The sequence below is a fragment of the Stegodyphus dumicola genome, chromosome 5 (genome assembly GCF_044657685.1).
Source record: "Stegodyphus dumicola isolate Sdum_Otavi_A_Nest chromosome 5, ASM4465768v1".
NCBI lineage: Eukaryota > Metazoa > Arthropoda > Arachnida > Araneae > Eresidae > Stegodyphus > Stegodyphus dumicola.
In genome coordinates, this window is record NC_140772.1 from 166,378,005 (window position 1) to 166,403,098 (window position 25,094).

General features: G+C 31.1%; 1 protein-coding gene across 2 annotated transcripts in view; it reads left to right on the top strand.

Moving 5' to 3' along the window:
• LOC118191909 (oxysterol-binding protein-related protein 1-like) overlaps positions 1-25,094 on the top strand; it is a 256,307-nt gene that overhangs the window by 25,256 nt on the left and 205,957 nt on the right. For both annotated transcript variants that reach the window (XM_085817344.1, XM_085817345.1), the window contains exons 5-9: positions 2,432-2,543; positions 2,797-2,882; positions 16,963-17,107; positions 17,204-17,316; positions 18,565-18,638. In XM_085817344.1, coding sequence (XP_085673470.1) covers positions 2,432-2,543; positions 2,797-2,882; positions 16,963-17,107; positions 17,204-17,316; positions 18,565-18,638 — 530 coding nt within the window. The remainder of the gene's footprint in view (positions 1-2,431; positions 2,544-2,796; positions 2,883-16,962; positions 17,108-17,203; positions 17,317-18,564; positions 18,639-25,094) is intronic.

Consider the following 25,094-nt stretch of genomic DNA (forward strand, 5'->3'; position numbering starts at 1 on the left):
ACAGAGTTCATGAAAATTTGCAACCTTTAAAGAATTGCCTTACTGAAATTCAATAAAAATCAAATGCAGATCAAACTATTGCAAATGCAACAGGAATAATTTAAAAAAAAAAAAAAAAAAAAAAAAAAAAAAAAAAAAAAAAACGATATGATAATAATTTCAAGTTTTGGTTAGAGCTTTTTTATCAGATGCGTCATGTTGAAATAATATACAACTAAATGCAATCCAGAGAAATTAGTGTGTTGTTTAAAGTTAACGAATACATAACAAATTTCAAAACTGCTATTTTAGAATTAAGAAACTCAAAGTACTGTAAGAATTTTTCAAAGATACTGATGAAAGAAGCTAAGGAAATATGTGACTTTATACTATGTATTGATATAATGCACAGGTATTCTTCCACTAAACACTTAGCAGCTGCTAAATTGTTAAACAAGAAATGCTTCGCTAGTTTTAGGAATGACCATTCTACAGAAGAAATAGTACTGACCACTGAAGCATATTTAATGATTGACAAAGGAAAGCTTGAAACTGAACTAAAAAACTGAACTAAACTATCAGACCTACATAATTCTATTGTAGGTCTGATATCCATGAATAGTGCAAATTAATTGAGCTACTGAAATTTATCTTCGAAAATAATCTAGATGATGTTCTTAGTGAAATTACGAAACAGATAAAAATTCTCTTGAGAGTTCCCATGACTACATCAGAGGCAGAACGCTGCTTTTCAACATTTAAAAGAATGAAAAACTTTTCTAAGAAGCACTAGGAATTCGGAAAGACTAAATGCGCTTGCATTGATTTCAATAAAGAAAAATTTCCTCAGTTGTCATCCAGATATCAAGGAGAAAATTATTGATCTTTTCATATAAATTAAAACAAGAAGAATGGATTTTTATTTTTAAATGAATAGGAAAAGATTGAACTGTAACAATTTTGATTAAAGTAATTAAGAAATGTTTAATTTTTTTCTTGTAAGATTTCATGAAGTTTCAAAATAAATTTTCTTTTTATACATGTTTATTTCCTTTTAAACAATTTTAAAACAAAGGTTAAATTTTTTTAGAACAGCACCCCCACTAATTTTAGCCACGAGCCGCCACTGCATAACAACAATAAATTTCAAAGAATACCATGTACACAGCATTCTGTTTAAACTTAAAAAAAATCTATGAATTGCACAATCTAGGCATTGTGCACAAATCAACCAAATAAACTAAACTCAATTACAAACAATTCAAAAAACAACAAAAACAGAAATTCATAGTAAAACAATGAACATAACATTTTACAAAATAAAAACAGTAAAATAAAATGCACTTACCATAATACATTCCTGAATAAAATTTCACCAGTCACACAATATCTCTGAACAAAAGTGCCACAATTTTGCTATATCACATGCCTTTCTGAGATTCAGAATTTCCAAAGTAACGATAAAACTTCCTCCAAAGTTAACTTACTACACGAAAACCATGATCCAAATTTTAAACTCTGCTGACAGCCACGTACTTTAAGTACAAATGGGTCTTTTTAGTCAAATGGGTACTTTACCAGCAATAATTTGACTGCAAATCCACACAAGAACTTTCAGAAACACCTTTCTTCTTCTGAGTTCTCATAGCAGCTCCGCATTTTGGACTATGTTTTAAAAGTCCCACAGAAATTCCAAAAATACACTTCAATCCTCATAAACACACCCATGAACAAAAGACTCGTTAACAACTCCAACATTGTACCTTTTCATACTAAATTAACTTCCCACATGATCTAAAATACGCAACTGAAATCTTGCCACCATGTCTATCATTGTAACATAAGCCATTTCAAAACACGCACGACACGAACCAACGAGCAATTAAACCACTCCAGCACAAGATTTTTCACTGTCAACGGGGTTGCCATACAGCACGCAGTTGTGCCAAAAACCAGCGCAGAATACATATCACCACATTTGGTAATATTAGGGCGCATATAAGAGTAGAGCCATTTGAATCACATAATTTAGTAAGTTTTTAACTTCTATTATTTTCCTTTCTCATTTTGAATGTACTGTGTGTTTTAAGTTCTTATGTTCTTATTTTAAGTCTCAAGTGTGTTTTTTCGCGACTGAATTATGGAGAAGAAAATATAATATTCTCATATGTTCAACATTCACTATTAGTACATGGCGAATGTTGACATTTACTGATGTAAGTCAGAAATAAGAGTATTTGTAAAATATTTCGGACATACACCAATCGACTATGTGAAGGTTGACATTCACCGGTGAAAGTCGACATTCTCCAGATTTTGGCGTTTCATTGTAACATATATATGTGTGCCTTTTTGGAAGGAAATGTATTGAGAATTCTATTGATGGTACATTATATCATTAATGTTGTTTTTAAAGATAAATACATAAAAGGCTTAACATATTTCATTTTAGGAACTGGTATTATTATTGTTATCAAAAAATGCTGATGTATTTATAAGAAATAGTGAAGGTCAGACTGCCAGAGATATTAGCAAGAATGAAGATATCTGGAAGCTATTAAAAGGTTTATTTGTTAAAATATGTTATTAATTTTTTACAGTTTTTCAATAAACTCAAATAAAAAAAAGATATTTCTAAATCGAAAATAACAATTTTTTTCAATGTCGCTGATTACTTGAAAAAACATTGATTTTTTACATTTTTTGGAACTAATTAACTAAGTAATGGGAAGTCTAAAGCGCAATATGTATGCAGAATTTTACATAAATTAAATTTCTGTTTTAATTAATTCTTATGCAAAACATTGTGAATTTTAGCTGCTGAAGTTGTAGATATTGAAAAGAAAAACTCATTGCTTTTGCATGCGGCACGAGAAGGTGATACACATGTTATTGAAAATCTAGTAAGTAATATTCTTAAATTATTAAAAATAAGTTTTTTTGATATATGCAATAGTAAAAAATACACCTTTAAGACTTATTTAAAACTTAGAATTCAAAGAAATAAAGCTGAGTAATAAGAGTTTAATAAAATCTGTTATTTTCCTCTTTTAAAGTATACAAAATTCTCATTTTAAGAGAAAATAAAATGTTTTGAGAAACACAGAACAGAAACATGAAAAGTGATTACAATTTATATTTCAGTTCTAGCAGTTTTTCCTTTTCAAATTTACTTACTTAGTAATTGATATTTAAGGGCATATTGTTATGTTGAGGGGAAATATGATTATTTTTCTATAGTTGTCAAAATATAGGTGTATGAAGTATAACAATGTTAACCTTCAGGAACTGTTGGTCATTTTAATTTAGAAATCATTTCATGTAATAGAAATAAAACTTATCAAATAAATTTAGAAATCATTTCATATAATAGAAATAAAACTTATTAAAGGAAATAGTGCACAGAAATGCTGAAACTGAAGTACTTGTTTAACGCTGTATTTATATTATTGAAGTATTTTGTTGAAACATCAATCATTGCTTACGTTGTACAAATATATGAATTTCATAACTGTATTCCACAATTTTATAATTGCTCAACAAAAATATTTGCTTAAAATATAAAAATTGTATATTTTTCAGTATCATTAGTTTGAAAAAAGTTTTGGTACTAGTACTTTTATATTTCCTGTGAATAAAATGATTCTGTGCGGACTGGAGGCCATCAGTTAAGCAGCTGTACCGCCGTTATGACTTTTCAGCTTTCTTGGTTAACTGATGAAACCATCTACCATCTGCTATATTTATTAATGAATTAAAAAAAATATACATGAATAATAAGGACATAAAGTTGTAATATAGTAATTGTCTTAAACATAAAATTTGAAAATTTGTAAAAATAAAAATTAAATAAAGAAATTAAAAATAATGACAATAGAGAAGTATTAGGTGAATTTTAAAAAAGCAAAAGTCAAGAAGTCTTTAGTCTATAGTCAAGAATTAATAATAAAAGGTATATGGAAAGTCTGAATTTGAAGTGTTTGATGAAACTAGTCTTTTAGTCTCAAATAAATGAAGTCTTTGATAATCATAATTTTTGACAGTATTGGAACTATGCACTGCTTGATGAAGAAGACGGACTGAGAAGATGGAAGGAGATGATGTTGTCTAACAAATAAAGTACATGGTAGTTGATGATGATATATATATACAGTGGTGGCCAAAATTGTGGACACTTTGGAAATTTTTATGTTTTTGAACTTTGTATGCTTATAGAAAATGTTACGTTTCACAAAATGCAAACTTGTATATATCATTTTAAAGAGAATTTATTACTGAATTCAATATGAAACACAAAATTCAATTATTTGCAATGCAAAAAAAGTTAAACGATAATGGTTATCGATATACATTAGATAGTGATGATTGCAGTGAGTTATCAGTACTTAGTAGGCTACCCTTTATTTTTGATTACAGCTTCACATCGACGTTTCATTGAGCTGACAAGAGTTTTAAGCTATTCTTTCGTTATTACATGATGCCAGGAAACAATTATAGCCTCAATTAGTTCCCTTTTATTTGATGGGCGCCTCATTCGGACAAGAGTTTTCAAACGGTGCCAAATGTTTTCGATAAGATTGAGGTCAGGACTGTTTCCTGGCCATGATAACAATTTAGTGCTCTTTGTACGAAACCACTCTTTCGATATTTTGGCCGTGTGGCAAGGAGCAGAATCCTGCTGAAAAATAAACGAAGCATTGTTGGGAAAGAGATCTCTGATGGAAGGTAGAAGTTTTGGTTCTAGAATAGTGTCAGTGTATTTTCTGCCATTCAGTGTCCCATCGATGACATGAAGGCGACCAATACCATCTGCTGACATGCATGACCAAATCATTACACTAACTGGGTTCTTCACATTTGCTTGAATGCAGTCAGGATGTAGCTCTTCTCCTATTCTACGTCTTACATATTTTCGCCCATCACTACCGAATAAGGATATCTTAGTTTCATGACTCCATATAACTTGTGACCACTGATCATCTGTCCAATTAAAGTGTTCCTTTGCCCACTGTAGTCTTTTTTTTTTTTTTTTTTTTCATTGCTGAAAATTAAGATAAGGCTTTTTTTCGTGGAATTCTACCTCTCAGTCCAACATCTGTTAATCTTCTCCTGATTGTTTTTGAACTGACAGAAACACCAGCATCATTCAGATCACATCTGATGGCCGCTGATGACATTTTTCTATCTTGGAGACATAGTCTTTTTATTCTTCTGCCATCAATAGATGTGGTGCACCTTTTTAGGCCTTTTCCTTCTTTGTTTTTTATTGTATTTGTCTCCTGATATCATAAACAAAACTTCGAACTCCAGATGTAGTGACTGAACCACACACCTGTCTTGCAATTTGAGCATAGGAAAGACCACTTTCTCGTAACACAATAATATTACATCTCTTTCTAGGTGTCCAATCTACTTTTTATTTGATGTCATTGCTTCTTGACAAAATATTAAAAATTTTTACAAAAATTCCTACTTGTAATTTCAGTGTATAAGAAACAGGTCCTCCTTCTACAGAACAAAGCAAAATAATGAATTGTTTCAAGTGTAAACATGATGTCAGCTTCTACTGGCAGTTACTAACATTTGATTGGTTCTGAGAACAAGAACAGTGATTGGCCAGGAAAGCTAGACATTACAAACCACATCATAACTGTGTTTTTTATTTATATTAAAGTACATATAACTTTTTTTTGTATTGCAAATAATTGAATTTTGTGTTTTGTATTGAATTCAGTAATAAATTCTCTTTAAAATGATACATACTAGTTTGCATTTTGCGAAACGTAACATTTCTTATAAGCATACAAGTTCAAAAACATAAAAATTTCCAAAAGTGTCCACAATTTTGGCCACCACTGTATAGGAAATCTATGATGATGTAGATGATGGATGAAAAAGGAGATGATAATGAGGATAGGTGATGAAGAAGTGTTTGCAAGGGCGATGGTAAGATAAGATATGAAGTCCTACGCAGGAAATGACAGATGATAAATATGTTGATAAGTAATGATGATAGAAGACTGACGAAGATGAATGATAATAGATGATGATAGAAGACAAAGATGGATCATGATAGTTTCTTGACATTATTGAAGCTATGTACTGTATATTATTAGAAAGCTATATTATTAGTAAGCTATGCACTGTATATTGATCAAGACTATGAAGAAGAAGGACTGAGAAGATGAACAAGGGTAGATGAATGATGATAGATGATAATGTTTGACAGGATCGTCGCAATTAGTCGAAATATAGTTGATAAGATTTTGAAGTTTATTTCGAAGAAATTTATTTTTAAGGAGTTGTTGAAACCCAAGCGGAGCTGATGTATATTTTTAAAATGGACATCTTTAGTTATTTCACAATCAAACATATAATGGTCGATTGATCCCATATTTCCGCAGATGCATTGATCTGTATGATGAAGGGCAAATCTATGGAGATAGTCAATAAAAAACCTATGGGCTGTGAGGAAGACAGTTACTGATCTATTTTTAGATAGTAAGTTTCTGGAAACTTAAAAGAAAGTTCTGCGACCGGTAATTTCTTCATTCCAGCAATGTTGTCAGATGGAAAAAAGATCTTCAAGTGTTCTCTTTAGAAGTGAAAGTGGTTTGGGAATCATGATAGATGGTAATGAAGAATCTGATGCTGCTGTTTTTGCCAAATTATCAGCTATTTCATTTCCACTGGTACCAGTATGTGCTTTAGTCCATTGGAGGTGAGGACGTAGATGAATAGGGAAGGAGGCAAGAAGAATAAGAATTTGTGTAACTATTGGAGAGCGGCTATGACCAACTATTGCTTTACTACTGGATTTACTATCTGAGAATATTATGCTGCGTATTGGATGGCCTGTTGAAAATGCTATTGCTTCTTTTATTGCAAGGAGTTCAGCTTGAAAGATTGAATTTGTGGAAGTGAATCGAATGCACTGTTGTTTAATTATAACATTATTTTGAAATGCACAAAAGGTGCAACCAATCTCTGTGTCTAATTTAGAGCCGTCAGTGTAGATTTTAAGGTTAAAATTACCTGAATTTGATGTTGCTATTAAGGAATTCAAAGTAAAGGATGAGGGATGAATGCTGAAGTCATGCAATAATTCTTCATATTCTGATGATTGATAAAGATTATTATTGAAAGTATATGGAGTGCGTAATCTTGACACTTTAATTTTAAATGCTTCTTTCTTTAAGGTTATTGTAATTGGAGGAATTCTGGTGATTATATGGAGAGCACTATTTGGAGTGGTTCTGTAAGCTTTCAAAATAGAAAGAAGAAAAGGTCTTTGATTGAAAGAAGTTGTTTTTGTGCATTAGAATTTAAATTTAGGCCCCACACTGAGGCTCCATATAGTATTATTTTTTCTGTTACAGTAGAGTGTCATATTTTTTGCATATATGGAGAAATTCCCCAACTACTGGAAGATGTTTCCGTTATGCATTTAAAAGTGTTAATATTTTGTTCTTGAGATACTGAATGTATTGATGCCAGGACTGCCGTTGATCAATCACTATTCCTAGGTAGGTGAGAGTATTGTCTGTCATAATTTTTTCTTGTGATATTTTAACGATCGGTTTTCTTAGTTTTTTTTTTAAATGATTTTATAGATATTGGGATGTATAAAGCTTTACACTTTGATATAGAAATTTTGAGTTGGTATTTATTTGCCCAATCATTGAAGATTTTCAGTGATTCATTTGAATGTTCTTCAATTAATTTTCGACTATTGGCATGAATTACTAATAAAAAGTCATCAGCATAAGCTTGAGCATAGGTATGTGGGATATTGTCAAATATTTTAAGAATGGAATTAGCTAAGAGGTTCCAAAAGGTAGGGCCCAAGCATGAGCCCTGTGGACAGCCTTTAGTAATTTTATAGTATTGTATATCAGAATTTGAAGTGTATTGCAATATTCTATTGTTTAAGTAATCTTTTATTAGATAAAAAAATGTCTTGTGGGCAGTCTATTGATTGTAAAATATGGATAATGTCTTTCCAATATACTGAATCAAAAGCAGCCTGGATGTCCAGTGATATTAATAAGGAATATTGTTGATGGAGTTTATTATGTTGGAGTATTTCTTGAAGTTTTTGAAAGGCATGATCTATTGATTTGTTTGATATAAATCAAAATTGATTTTCATGAATTATTTTATTTTTGATGAGATGATGCATTAATCTTGAAAGAATGAGTTTCTCTAGTAATTTTCTAAGAGATGGTAGTAAGCATATTGATCTGCATGAATGTGGATCTTCTGGAGGTTTACCTTTTTTGATAAGAAGAACAATTTCAGCCTGTTTTAATATTGTAGGAAAGACTGAAAATGTCTAGTACGCTTTAACGAAGGAATGAATAATATTTTTGTTGGATTGAAAAATTTGTTTCAGGATGATATTGTCCAATCCATCTGGTCCAGGTGCTTTTTTATTATTTAGATTTTTGATTATATAGTCTATTTCATCAAGACTTGGAGCAGTAAAAGAGATGGCTGGAAACAATTCTAAAATTGTTTTCTTGGATGTAATCAATAAGAATTTACCTCTATTATTATAAGTAGGTGCCCCCCCATATCGGACTATGTGCATTGAAGTCTCCTGCTATTAAACAATGTGCTGAGTCTATTTCTTGAAGATCTATAGACGGGGGTGCATAGATGGAGGTGCAGTATATGGGATATTTTAAATTTTCTTGCATAACTATAACAGTATGGAGAGTAATAGGGACTGTAATAGGTGACAGAGAACCACCGTAAATTATTGCTGACTTGAATGAAATGAAAAAAGCAGAAAATGACAGTTGTGAAAAAAGGCCTGGTGGAAGTTGAAACATATGGTTCTTAAGTGAAGATTAGGTTTATGTTATCTTCTTTTGCATACTGAAGTGCTTTTGGTAATGTTACCCGGGCTCTTTGAAAATTTATTTGTGACATTTTTAAATTAGTAATAGCTTCCATTAATAAGATGTGTTGGGTATAATCTTATCAACTTCTAGTTGATAAGTTGGGCAGTGAGTATCCTATGAAAGATATTGAAATTAGTATTAAAGTATGTATTGTTAATTTGACAATTGATACAGGCAGGGCTTAGAGCATGACAGTGAGTATTGTGGTGATTTCCGCCGCAAAACATGCAGTGTGTTTGATAAGAACAGTATCTGGTAGAATGTGTGAAATCTTGACAATTACTGCAACGATGTAATCCATAGTGCCCTGTAATTCATAAAATTTTCCATTCAATTTTGATAATTTTAAAATTGATTAAAAATTCAATTGCTTGGGCTGTACATTCAATTATCCATTTTGAAGTAGATTCATTTCTTTCTGGTATTTGTAGAGAGGTGAGAAAGAATCTGTCGGTAAGTCTGATATTGATGATAACAGATTGACAATATCCTTTTCTAAATATTGATTTGGAACATGGTGTAAATTACATATGGAGAGTCTAGGAATAGAAGGATTTATAATAATATCTTCAATTGAACTTTTTTCTATTAAATCCTTTAAGGCTTCTGTATGACTTTGCCAAGATACTGCTATACCTCCCCGTCTGAGTTTAGTTACTTTTAGGACATTAATGTTGAGGCTATTAAATGGAATATGATTGTCCAAATCATCCAGGAGTTTTTCAGTAGAGTTGCATCCTTTTGGAATTAGTAGAAGGGCAGGAGCTTTATTATTTACTAAATATGTGCTCATGCTATGGTCATACCTAGTTGAATTATTTCTTTGTGTAGGATGAATGTGACTAGAAGGATTTTTATTTGAAGAAGAGTGATCTGAAGATACTAGCTGATGTTGAATTATGGATTCCTTATGATACTGAGTAATTGATTCCTGATGTTGTTCAGTTTGCGTTTGGACGACTTTTTATTCAGGAAGAACTTGAAATGTTCTGTCATTTGATGTAATCTTTTCTGTCTGTAGTCCCTAGCTATAGACACTTGAAGACATTTGTTTTGTTTTATCCTTAAATAATTTATTGGAGTTTGTATTCAAAGCAAAACTCTTGAGATTGTCTAGTATAACTTTCAGTTATTAGTTTCAGTTTAGTTAGTTTTCTATTTATGTATTATGGTGGAACGTTTTCTCTTTCTTTTGATACAATTTTTGTCCCAAAATATTACAAATTCTCAATATTATGTATATTTTCATAATTTTTGCATGACAGCAAGTAGTACAATTTGGAAATTTTAATAAAAGTTGTTCATTTTGATATATTGGATTTATACTCATATTGTCATAAGGCTATTTCTCTATTTTTTGATATTCCAAAATACCAAAAATGTATAAAATTGCAGCATATTTTGTAAAATTTTTGGGTAAATATTCATACTTTCAAAATTTTTAGAATTTCATTAAAATCACTCGTGCTTAGCTCTGCTTATGGCACTTAGATAAATTTGATTAATACCTTAGATATTAATATCATTCATATATTTTTATAAAGATTTTAACTTTAAGCTGTGTAAATATATTTCTAGTGTACATTTCATTACTTATTTACTCTATTATCAATCTGTTTTCTAAAAAAATACTTTATTTATTATACATACATTTCTCCTTAAATATATTTATTATAAATACCTTATTCCATAAATACTCTTAACTTTTGTTTATTTACGAGTCATTATGAATATCTCGGATGCATATTCAGACACAAATTCAGAATTTGAAATAGATATATCTTCAGATACTATTATTGAAGAACCTCAAAATTTGATAACAAAAAATTCAAATATCATTGAATTATATTGTAACAGAGGTTTAAAATTGGAGATAAGTATACGTTTCCACTGAAACTTCAAGAGGACAAATTACTCTAGAAAATGAGTGACAAATCACCAAACATGGTTTTATTGTTTAACCGATGAGAGGATTATACAACCTTTATCTCACTAATGTTAGCCAAACTGTGCATATTTAATTATATTAAACCTTAAAATGAATATATATGCAAACACTTAGAGCAAACTGCACTTCACATGAAATGAAAAATGAAATAAAGGAAAATTGATAAGATTGAAGAATAAGAAACAAAATATAGTGTAAAAAGGGATTAACTAGAAACTACAATTTGAATGGGAATTTGCCAAATTCAAATTCGCATCTCCTCTAGCAGCCAATGTGTCATTTGTAATGCATGATGTAATCATGTGATACAAAACATATGAAAAAAAAAATTGGATCTCATAACTCATTCCCCTTCCTCATGCCTTAAATAGTAGAGATGGTCAGTTGTGCAGCTACAGTACAAAGTCCAAAATCCGGTCGTCCATTATTAGGAATGATCTAAAATCCGGACCTCAAAGCCACAAACATTTTTTTAATTAATGCTTTACGCATGCGCATTTGATTTTTCTTTCCATAATAAAACATGGAGATTTTCAATTAAAAATTCCGATTCTTAATTTCACTTAGGTGCTAAATAAAATACCTCGTTATGGAAAAAAAATCATGTAAGCATAAATTTGTGAGATTACTAATTTGGCTCCGTAGCTGAGTATCTACTTGGCATATACGAGGGCTATCCAGAAAGTAGATTACGTTTTGGAATAAAAAAATAAACAAAGTATAGGAAACAAATTTTATTATATACAGATGAAAGCCACACTCAAATACTACTTTTCTACATAGTCACCATACAAATTAAGGCATTTATCGTAGCGATGTACGAGCTTGGAAATTCCTTCGTCGAAAAATTCGGCCGCCTGCGCCTTCAACCACTTCGTTACCTCTTCTTGCCTTCCATCTTGCACAAAACTTGTGGTAACCAAGCTTTTCGCTGATGATTTCGTGCAACAAACTTCGCGAAATTTGTGGAAAACTCAAAGAAAGTTCCGTTATTGTGAAATTTCGATTTTCACGGACTTTAGCATCGACTTTTTCGAGAAGTTCGGCGGTCACTATGCTGGGTCTCCCACTTCGATCTTCGTCGTGAACATTGGTTCGGCCATTTTGAAATCTTATGACCCACTGACGCACTCCACCTTCAGTGATAATGTTGTCCCCATACACTTCACGAAGCTGCCGATAGATTTCTATCGGTTTACAGTTTTTTTGCAGTCAGAAACCTTATTACTGAGCGCACCTCGCAGCTCGCGGGATTTTCAATTAACGCAGACATTTCAAACCGTCACAGTATCTGAACGGAGCACAGCACGAACCTCTCACTAGCACGGCTAGATGCAGACTGAGCTGCGCAACGCTCTGACCCCAAGATGGCCGCGCTAGCCCCGCCCCTAGCGGACACAGACGGAAACGTAATCTACTTCCTGGATGGCCCTCGTATCTCAAAACGAAACATTCACCTATTTTATATCCCTGATGCAGACCTGGGGAGTCATTTATTTACAATACAAAGTCTGAAATCCGGAATGATCTATAAACCGGACCTCAAAGCTACAAACTTTATGTGCATGCACGTTTAATGTATAGCAGACAGTATAAGCTAGGCTAAAATTATTTAAGGAATTTTAGCTAATGTTGCAGATTGTGTTGTTCCTTAATCTTCTAATTGGATCCGGCTTATTATTTTTTGCAGACTGTTAGAACAATTTTCTAAAAATTAAGCTTGAACTTTCGATCATGTCAGAAAGAGTTTCTAATTCTGGAGCTGCCAAAGGATCTACAAAGCGAAAGCATGTTTCAATGTCCATTAAACAAAAAGTGGAATTGCTGCTAAAAATGGATAAAGGCCTATCCATCTCAAAATTGTGCGAGAAGTATGGCATTGGAAAGTCCACTATATATGACACAAGAAAAAGGAACTTTTTGAATTTTTTGTGGAAGCATCTTAAACAACTTACGTTGGAAGAAATGTTTAATAAAGTAAACAAATAAATATTAAGCTTTTTTTGTAAATTTTGATACCCTTTAGATCATAATAGTTCTTTATTTCATAAATTATGATTTAATATTTTTAACTGTATAATTTCTGCATGCCATCGTACCAGATTTAAATTGATGATAATCTGGAAAAACCCCTAATCCGGAATTGCCAAAGTCCCGATGAGTCCGGATTACGGACTTTGTACTGTATTATATTTTGCTTTCATCACCGCATATTTATCAATACATGACAGCTTCAGTAATAACTCATGCTGTGATGTCTAAACTTTTTTTATATATTAGTAATTAAATAAGAAGTGTATGGAAACCTTTTATGCTAACATTACGCTTGGCGATGATTATAGATTTTTAATTGCTCTAAGAAATGTTGAGGAGGAAAAATTCAATAAAAATTTCTTTTCATATGCTAAAAATAGATTTTGTTAATGAAATTCATAGGCTAAAAGATTACATTTAGAGCTATTTTAATTAAGAATAACTGATATGTTATTCACTGCAAACCCAGAAGCAGTGGCAGAACATGTTGGCATCAGACAGCAGAATTTAGGGAAGACAAAATTTTTGGAATTTGGGAAGCACCGAGAAGCAAAACTAAGGGATGTGAAGTTTTTATGATTTAGGGAAAGTACTAGGATCCAAAGATTAGACACGGTAAAAATTTAGAACTTAGGAAAGCGCTTTGTAGCAGAATTTAGGACCCATAGAGACTGCACCAGGCGGTATCGAGTGCTGGCCCTAGATAAAGCCTTAATATTATAAGTATATGTGGAAGTTCATTTATTTAGGACTTGGATTAGTTTAAAGCATGTGCAAGAAATAAACGTAGGTATAGTAAATAGCTAAACTAATACAATTCAGACTTGATTCAGAATGCAATAGGAGCAATACAAAATTTAGTGGAACAACTTGGCTTTCATCGCCAATCTTGTGATTCACAGCCAATAATGTATAACGGACGCTATTTAGCTAGGCTAAAATTATCTTTACAGATTCTAAGGTATTTCAATTAATGTAGCAGACTGGCCTGCTCCATGATCTTCTAATTTGATTCAGCTTATTATTTTTTGCAGACTATTATTATTACAGCAATTTTATAAAAACTAAGCTTGAACTTTCGATTTGTCGGAAAGAGTTTCCAACTCTGGAGTTGCCAAAGGATCTACAAAGCGAAACCATGTTTTGATGTCCATTAAACAATAAGTGTCGTTGCTGCAAAAAATGGATATTGCATTGGAAAGTCGACTGTATATGACACAAGAAAAAGAAAAATGAACTTTTTGAATTTTTTTTGTGGAAGCATCTTAAACAGAATTGAAAGAAATGTTTAATAAAGTAAACATAAATATTAAGCATTTTTTTTTGGTAAATTTTGATACCCTTTAGATCATAATTGTTCGTTATTTCATAAATTATGATTTCATATTTTTAATTGTATAATTTCTGCATGCCATCTTACCAGATTTAAATTGATGATCTATTATCCAGAAAAATCTCAACTCCGGAATTGCAGAAGTCCCGACGAGTCCGGATTTTGGACTTTCTACTGTATTAGTTGTTGTGAACTTCATAGTATAGTAGTCAGCAATGTTGGCTGCTATATCACTGGACTCAATTAGGTTCCACAAATGTATGAATGCTTTTAGGTGTATAGTGTGTGTGTATGCATTACAAATAATGCTGAGCCTAAAGTCCTTTTGAGTGGTTTTGGTGGTAAGGAATGAGTTGTGGGAAGCTCTCACATCCATCCTCCATCAATCATAACTGGGGCAGAACTGCACGGTCAGTGCAGTGGGAATATATCTGTACAGTTACTGATGATATTTTGAGTGCTGAAATTTTACTTTCGAGTGTTATAAATTATTGCCTAAGGTATTAAAATATGTTTCATTTATTATATTTCTGAAAGTATAACTGTCACAAAGTTTTGTTCAGAGCCATAGATAAATGAAATTTCTAAATGCTTTATTTTCTTACACTGATGAGCAATATTTTTTTATAATACTGAAGATCAGTACTGTTAGTAGGGATTCTCACATCCACCTCTGAATTCAAAAAATTTGTTTTAATAATTTATTATTTTTACTTTCCGTGGTGTAAGAGATTTTGGGCAAATATTCAAGCAATAAAATTAGAGATATATAAAAAGTTTCTTTAAAGTAAAAATTATTTTAAAGAAATCTATTGCTTAAATTTTTGTAGAATTTTTTATTTAATTTTAACATATAAAAAATCACATATAGAATCATCATTTGCTATAAGTTGTAGATTTACAAGCTAATTTGTGAATGATCTCTATGTATAAGTTGATTTTTTAATATGAATTTTAAGTCCTAATTTTATACAAATTATGAGGTGTGATTCCAAAATGATTGTTCTCTGGCTGAAATATAAACATATAAAATGAAGAATACAGTTGAGAGTAATATCAAAGAGACCAACGAGAGTACTAAAATAATGTATTGAAACAGAAGCTCATTAGAAACTTCAAAATGGCAACTGTTCATTGCCACCAGATGAGCTTATTGCTTTGTTAGCTTTTTTTCTTCTTTTTTTTAGATCTTTATCAGACTGTTGAAATTATAAATAATGCCAAGAATCCCCAAATGTAACATTTTATAACTTTTACAGTACTGCTAAGGTTCTTAACAAAATGGCTAGAAACTATTCAGTAATAGCAGGAAGTCATAGGTATTCAGTAACAGCATTAAACTGTAGATGGCCATTGCATGTGGTCTATAGTATTTTAGATTTGGCTGCAATTATCTATTGCCTAATATTTTAGATATATATTGATCTGGCTATAATATTTTAGATTTAGCTGCAATCAATGCTTTGGTTGGGTATAGAGAAGCTCCAGAAAAGAAGTACTAGAACAATTCATAGGAGAAAATTATATTGTTAAATTATTTAAATTATAGCTAAGCAAACAAGGGCAATCTGCCTAAGAGAAGGCATGCATGTGGGGAGGGTTTTTTTAAGGACGACTGGTGCATATTCATGTGACACATGAAGAAATCCATGAAAATTCTCATGCAGCCAACCTGTTTACCAGGATGTGAAATATTACACATGAAATAATGAACATTTGTAATAATTAAGGAGAATTATGTAAGGCAGAAAATTTGATTTCGTAGAATCTGTAATTTATTTAAGTTCCTATTACTTACGGTGTTATGTAAAGGTGAAGCATATGGATATACTGGTCAGATCATTGCTTTTTAAATATACGTTTTTTTCCCTTTAATGAGAATTTGAAATTTATACCAATCTATATGGTTTGAGAGAACTGAGGATACTGTAAACAAGGTGATGATTTTATTCCTATGCTCAGTTACAATCTTTTTAAAAAACTCATCACTATGTGGCAAAGAATGAGTATGTATACATAGACATTCTTTGTATCTGGTTCCGACGTCATATTAAAAAGTGTTAACAAGAAGTTTTTCTGATTAACACGTGCCATATGTGTTAAGAACTCAATCGGCTATTGGCTGTTTTTTCAACGAAAAAGGCTGAACATGAGAAAAGTCAATTTGCTGCAATTGAAACTTAAAGCAATAAACTAATAAACACATAATTTGGTAATGCAAAATATATATATATATAGACAGATATATATATTTAATTCAGTTAATAAGATTTCGCTTTCTAATATGCAATTTTTTTTCACCTTGCTAAAAGATGGCTTTATTTAACTAAAATTTTAGATCAGAGTGTATAATTATTAACTAAAGATTTTAACATGTTTTAAAAGATTGTACTTCTTAAGCTTTTTTAGTTACTTTTTCTTCTGCTCACCTGGTATAATTTTGATCTGAAGTGTAAACACATTCAATTTATTCTCTAAATCTAAGCAGAAAATGGATAAAATAGTAGAAATACATAAACTGTTCTTAAATTTATAGTGGATAATTATCAGTAATTAATGAAATATAAAAATACTGTTTTTTATTCCTTGAATGAAAGTAATTAATTATTGTATCAAAAACTACTTCTAAATTTTTATTAGTTTTCTATTTTTATTTATCCAGGAGGAAGTTAAAAAAATTAAGAGCCATTCAATAAATTTCTGTTTTTATGTCAGTCAAATACTTGTGTGCTTTATTCTTTAAAAACTTTCTCTTTCAGCTGAAAAGTGATCATCCTCCAGATATAAATTGTGTTGATTCGTTAGGCAACACAGCTTTGCATTGTGCAGCTTATCGTGGAAAAAAAGAAGTAGCTATTCTTTTGCTTCAAAATGGCATTAATACATCTATCAAGAATTTAAGAGGTTGTAATAATTTTTTGAAAATTTTTTGGAGAATTTGCATGCAGTGTTATTTCTTGCATAGTGTCACTTTTTCAAAAATATTTTACTTTATAACAGGTCAGTATGCTATAGATTTAGCTTTAAACATACCAATGAAGCAAATACTTGGAGTTCAGCCTGTCAAGCATTTTCAGAAAACTGCTTCACGTTTTGAAGGACTTTTATTAAGAGTAAGATTTTTCTGTTTCTTTTGTATTTAATTCTTTAGGATAATATGTAGTAATGAATATTTTTCTCATAATCTTATTAAGTATTTATTTAGATTATTGTATTAGTATGCATTTGAAGCAGGCCAAGAAGCTATTTTCGAAATTCTAATAATATTCAATACAATGATAATGTTATATTATCATGGTGAGCAACTTACCTGTAAAAATTTTTAAACAGCTCATTGCTATTTTCAGCAGCCAGCAAATAAAGTGTAATATTTTTGTTTTAACTTTGTCAAGTTGTGTACAGGTTTCAATTATCTACAAACCCATAGTTCAGATGTCATTTTCCTAATTAGTTCCTTAAATTAAAGGCTATTTAATATATTAGAGTTTACAACCTATAATTGCAACCCCCTTAGAAAATGTATTTTGTTTTTTGTTATACTGGCTGACTCCTGTGCTGAATTCCCTCTGAACTGTACATTTGTTTACTTACTGACTGCTGCAAAACTCTGTAACTGCTTTTGCTTCCTGTGAACAGCATTAAAATATTATGGATGATCTAAGTAATGCATCCCATCACTTAGTTGTTTTTGTTTATCTAATCAAATTGTTAGAGGAAACATTGCTTTTGTTAATTAATTAGTTATTATATTATTAATGTATATAAATACATATATATTCTATTCTTTGTTATTATTTGTAAGTAAGTTGTTTTCCTGGCGCGGCCACCACCAACCTTTTTAACAGCTGTACTATGGTTTGGAAGGCTTTCCAAGCATACGAAATGTCACTTATATTGTTCACACTATGCCCGCCTCCCAGCTTTCCAGTCATTCTTCCATGTGTGAAGTCATCCAGGTGATTTCTTCTAGCCATATTTCATGAAAGAACTCACTTGCAGCGCATGTATTTAATTGCATCTGCATCCTTCCTTTTGTTGTAGTCTTGAGTTGAGCATGCTGACCGCACACGTTTTACATACGCTCACGTTGCTTGTCACCTTTTGATGCTGACATAAGCATATGCATGACCTTTCTACTGAATTGTGTGTTCATTATACTGTTTGCAAGAAACCCTTTTTTGTAGCTTCATGGCTGTCTGATTAAAATTTATATTGTTGCACACCAGTGTGATTAAATTCTAATATTAAATATATACGTATTTAAACATACACATGCATATGTATATCATATATTTAAACATACACATGCATATGTATATCATATGCATATAAATATGCACATGCATATCTTTTCCTTTTAGAAAAGTCGTTTTCTTCGTTGGAAGGAAGTATGGACGGTGTTAGAAAAAGGTGTTATGTCCTTTTTTAATTCAAGGTAAGAGATGATAGTTTGGATGTTTTAAATAACTAATTGAATTATGCTACATTGTATTACAATTTTGATTTAATGCATTCCAAATATAAGTACTAAGTTTTTTTAATTTTTACTTCCTTGTATGAAGTAAAGGAAGTATTATAATCGTGGATAAATTACAGGTATCATATTTTAAAGAAAATATCCATTTTGACTGCTATCGAACGCAATTTAATAATGTTTTTGTGTGACATCTGTACATAAGGCCAAAATAAAGCACACTTTTTCCTCAAACGAATTATAAAACTGATATAAAATGAGTTCAAAACAGATTTTTCCGTAGCATCTGTATGTACGTATGCATGTATGTATCTCGTATAACTCAAAAACAAGTAGCCTCAGAATGTTGAAATTTTGTATATAAGACTACTATAACATGTAGTTGTGCACTTCCTAGTTTGGTTGCAATCGGCTGCATCAAAAGTATATAAATTTATATATACCCACTCCATTAATAGGTTCAATGAGCTCCGTGTTTTTTATTCTTATATGCTGGTAAATTGTGCATTTTTTTAGCTTTTAAAATGATTGAAATATGTTATTATCTTCTGGTTAAGGGTTTTATGCCTTTAGTTAATCTGCATGCAATAAATAGTTGTAGAATTATCAACAATTTAAAAGTTGTTTAAGAGTGGGTAAGCTTAATTTTTTTACCATAGCAGCCATATTTGTTTACATTTGAAACTTAGCAGAATAGTGTCTTTCTGCACATTTAGTGTCTTTTTGCCGAGTGGGACCAAAAGGAAACTTTTAGTCTTGGGCACCGAAAAATCTGGCTTCTTGCCTGCTGTCCGAATTGCTTGTTTTTGCTTAGAAAGTGTAATTTTAATTTTAAAAATTTTTCTTTTAATTGTTTTAACTGTATTTGACATTTTAATGTTTTTCTATATCTTTCTTTTTTTAATGAAGATATTTTGAGTTTTTATGTATTTTTACCTTGCCTCTAAGTGAGAACTGAATTAATTGAATGAGAAATATATCTCTTATAAGGTATTTCTCCTGCTTCTTAGCGAGCCTTCAAGGTGTAGTCGTCTGCATGCTTGGCGTGTATTCGAGAGGTCCACGGTTCGATTCTCAACGAAGGCATTGCTCATTTTGTAAGTCTCCTGCTTTCAGAAAAATATCTAATATCTCTACAGTGGTGCCCAAACTAAAAAAAGTAGTGGATGACAATTCTCCACCACCAGGATTTGGCGATTGGGTTCCCTAATCCCCAGTCGCCCTTTAAAAGGGGAAGTACATAAGGCATTTCTCTTGCCTTCTTAGTGTGTCTTCGTGGTATAGTGGTCTGCATGCTCTGCGTGTATTCGAGAGGTCCATGGTTCAATTCCTGGCGAGGGCCTTGCTCTTTTTTCAAGTCTCCTGCTTCCAAAACAATACCTAATGTCTCTACTCTGTAAAATATTCTTGTGAAATACTCTTATTTATCATGAGAATTAATATTTAGAGTTTTGGGTATAAAAGTTAAAAATTTTGTTCTTTAAATTTTTTTGTTTGATAATTTTTAATTGTCTTTTTATTGTATAAATTGTATCTTAATTTAAAATCGGTATTTTTTAAATTTCCTTTTCCAATATTGTATGTTCTATTTAATAATAAACTTGTGTTTTGCTGTTCATTATTCTTATTTTACATTCAGAAGTTTTTAAACTTTAAATTTTTTGAGTAATCTATTATTTTTATATAGGTTGCAAAATTGTATTCCTTATATTTACTAAATGTGAAGTGGAAAGCATATGAAAGGTTAAAAGTTTAAAGTACTTAAAAGCTGCATTAAGAAAGTATTTTGATAATTTTTATAGCAGTTACTGTAAATGCACAAAATAATTTCATTTCTTATTTGCATATTTATATTTAGAAAATTTTATTCTAATATTATCTGCCAATAGAATATAATTGTGTCTAATTGTAGGTGTCTTATTTGCATATTTATATTTAGAAAATTTTATTCTAATATTATCTGCCAATAGAATATAATTGTGTCTAATTGTAGGTGTCTTATGTTAGTTATAATAAAGTTTTTTTAATTAAATTTATTTTGCCAGAATTTGCAATTACTAAAATGTTAAATAAAGAAAATAAAACTGGTACAGTGGATCTGAAAATTATTCTTACCATTTTCTAAAACCATGTTTTTGCAATGTTTCATTCCTGAGACATAAATGTATATTTTCAGATAAAAGCAAGTATTTTGCATGTATAATTGTGAAGCACGAAATAAATATGTAAACATACATTCATGAATTATGTCAATTAGTATTTGATTTTCACTATGATGTCACTCGAAAGTAATAAAAGTTTGAGTACCAAAGATATTACCTTGCTCCTCTAGTAAATTTTTGATATTCTGTGAGCACTTGGTAGTTTCACAATCACTGATGTTGATAGTATTCCAGGAGAGGATTTCTGGAAATATTTTATGTGGCATTAAATTTTCTAGTTTCATCCATCTTAAAAGTTGCTTTGACAATAAAATCATTGCATTTAAACTAATGCACTTTTATCAGGTTTCTCTTACTTTTTCGTGGGTTATTTTTGCAGTAATTAAAGATAAAGTTAAAAAGAAAAATATGAAATTTTTTCTTGTAATTACGAATTTTTATTATACTCTTTATATTTAAAAGAGAAATTTTGGAATTTTTATTTCATGCAGAAAGTTTTCAAAAATAGCATTATTCTTGAAGTTGTGATATGAACAAAAATGATCTGTTCCCATTTTTCTTTTATAAAAGTGTTCAGGTCATGTTATATAGTGGATGCTGTGCTACAGTCAAAAACAGAACTTTTTTTAAAAGCTTCTTATAATTTAAGTATATAGATAGGTAAATGTATATTATAATATTAATGTATAAGTATATATAATACAATGTCATAGGCGTTTATTTCTCAGTTGCTTAAAATATCTACCATGATTTATCCAGGAGGGGGAAGTGTGATTCAGCCTACATTAATTTAAGCAAGGTTTTATTTCTTATATTTTCTTTCTATGAATAGAATTAAATCTCATTTATCTGAGCCAAAAGTGATGGGTGCCATTTCTTATAACACTTCAAATAAAGAGAGGAAACTGTTTTCATGAGTTAAAGGTAAAAATGCACATGATAGTGTTAAGACAGTGTATGTACATTGCTAATCATTGAAATTGCTACACCATGAAAAAGAAGTGCATAAGAAGATTAAAATTTGCTTGAAAGGTTAAGATATGCAAATAATTAACATGTCGTGGCTTGTGCACATTACAGGCAGAAGTAATGAAACCTTTGAGCAGATATAAAAAAACACGTTGAAATGTTGATTTTTCATTTGTGACATGTTTTTACTTGTTGTTTTTGTGTTGGAGGTTATATTATGTTTTGTGTAAAAGAAAGAATTTTTCTGAGACAGTTCAGAATTTAAATACAAGAGAATCATAGGCTATTATCCTATCACATAATTGCTGCTCGCATTGGTCCACACTGCATAATTGATGCTTGCATTGTCAAGATATAATGTATATAGAGAGAATCTAAGAGTAAATTTACAATCAGTAAATCCATAAGGGCCATATAGAGAGATGGGCAGGATCTTAACCCTTTGTTGCATATGTCCACTCTTGTAGACAAAAGATTAAATTTGTTTATTCTTCTGTAAATGCCTTAACAGATTCCATTCCTGTGTTTATTCATTCTATATTATTAGAACTTTCAATTGTCGATCCTAGATGGCTGTTTAGCATCACTAAGTAAAGCATTGCTATTTGGAAAATGGCTGCTACTTCTGTTTCCAAGTTAGTACAGTACAAAGTCTGTAATCCGGACGTTCATTATCCAGAATGATCTATAATGCGGACCTCAAAGCCACAAACTTTTTTTGTATGCTTTTGCGCATGCACATTTAATGTTTACGCATGTGCGTTTAACACAAAAAACGAAGCAACTTAAACAACTTAAGCAACTTACATTGAAAGAAATGTTTAATAAAGTAAACAAAGAAATATAAGGCCTTTTTTTGTAAGGCCCACCAGCGGCCGAGCGGTAAAGTCGCTGAACACTGGTAGTTCGGTCCAAGGTTCGAATCCCGCGAACGGGCTGGCTGCATGGGCGTTTTCGTGGTTTTCCCCATGTGTAACGTGTATACGAGCCAGTTTCCCTTAGAAAGTCCTCCACGAAGGTATCCCTCCTCTTAGGCAGATAGCCCTCGAGGCTTTGCCATAATCACACACACACACGCCTTTTTTTGTAAATTTTGATACCCTTTATATCATAATTGCTCATTTCATAAATTACGGTTTCATATTTTTAATTGAATAATTTCTGCATGCCATGTTACCAAATATAAATTGATGATCTATAAATCCGGAAAAACTCTTAATCCGGAATCGCCAAAGTCCCGATGAGTCCGGATTACGGACTTTGTACTGTACAATTTCTTATAGTAAACATTATATAATATTGCTTACATTTTCTTATACTGCCATTTTTTATTCATAATTAGTAATTTAGACATTTTATTTTAATGTCAGTTTGAGAAAATTGTGGAGTGGGTAGATAAAGATCTACCAAAAAGAGTGAATTGAAAGCCAAATGTACTGCTTATCAAGACAAAACATCACTGGAAATGTTTATGTTTGGCAAGGAATTTCTAAATTTGACATTTGAATCCAATAGGTACAGGTTACAAAATCGTAGCAAAATGAATTCAATCACAATTGACAAAATGAAGGTATTTTGGGGGATCTGTATGCACATGTCATTTGTAGATTTACCACTTAGAAGATGGTAATGATCACTGCAAACAAGGCAGGAAATGATTTCAAATGCAATGACCGTAAATGTTGGGAAGAGATTTGTATACATGTATATATATGCTTGCTGTCCACTGTAGTGAACAAACTGTAGCAATTATTTAAAACAAAATTAGAATTTTTTTATTATTATTATTACTAAGGTTATATATTAAGTAGAAAAAATACAAACATTTTCGTTTAACTTCTCTAGATTATTTGTATGCAACAAAGGGTTAACAGCCCTCGTTCACCAGTGGCCTCAAAGACAAACATCTTGTTTACATTACTGTTAAGAACTGTACAGCAATGTTAGGGGTCTAGAAGTAAGGTGCATTTTACAATCATATCTGCACATACTGTACGATGACGTGTGCAATACCATAGATTCTTAGCAAGGTGATCATTTTTTAAACTTCATTTGATATTACAGCATAGGAATTGGCACCAACAATGGTTCATTAAAAGACACACATGGATGCATCAACAGCATGATGTCATCTTTTCCCAAAAAAATCCAACTTTTGCTTGTATGATGATGATGGCCATATCGATGTGTGAATGCCCAGTGTGAAGGAACATTGGAAACTTGAATTCTTTATCATCATAACAACCTAGCAGAAGGATTGATGTTTGTTAGCCAATGGGTGCACATCTTGTTCACTTCTAGTGTCACCTATTTGACACTTTGCCATAGGATTTAATAATTGAGACTATGCCATATCTTTGAGGTGTTTGTCGCCTCACATTTTAATAAAATATGTGAAACTTCTTGTTGCCATTGTTGCCCTACATTAGCTCAATATATGGGGCATTTGATTCCTGCTTTGGCCAGTACCCTTATTAGATCTCATCAATTAAAAATGTCTGGTTGATGGACTAGAAAGTCTTAACATGAAAGCAGATGAGCAGACAGGTGAACTTTGATATGGAATTTAAAGCTGTTATCACATTGCCATCCAAAGTGTTCAGGCTCCATGCCCAGCTATATAACATCTTCTATAATTAGCAGACGTTGATGCTTAGATAAGAGATTTCTGCATACTCTGCTTCTCAAAATTATCTGAAACTTTGAAATTTATCTGAAATCCTTCTGTTGTAATGCATTTGTAAAATAAATATTATTTTGCTGTTTTACCACATGGTATAGCAATTTTAACAGCAAGAAGTGTAATGTGTTAAACTAATCCTTTAGGTGTTCTTTCTGACGATTATGAGGAGTTATAGCATGCTACTGATTAATAAACAGTAAAGAAAGGATCTCCTGTATACAGAAATTTCATGGTTCATAATTTTTATATATGGTATATTTAAATCGCTTTTATTTGATATAGATATTTATTTATGTGTAAAAAGAAATTATGAAGAAAAGTGTTCAGAAGTACTAACAGCTTGTAGTTTTTGGACTCATTGATTTTTTTCACTGTTCCACTTAACTCTGTTTCTCATTAAGCGAAGTTGTGCAATTGTAGATAATTGCAAATAATAAAAATTGGCTTGCAAGTAACAAAAATTTTAAAATAATTTAAACTGTATTGTAATCACTACAGCACATCTAATGCAGGGTACATATAAGAAAATGATCAAAATTACCCATATGCTGTTCTTTGTATAATTATCCTAAAGCTATCTGATTGGGAAATTACGGTTCAAAT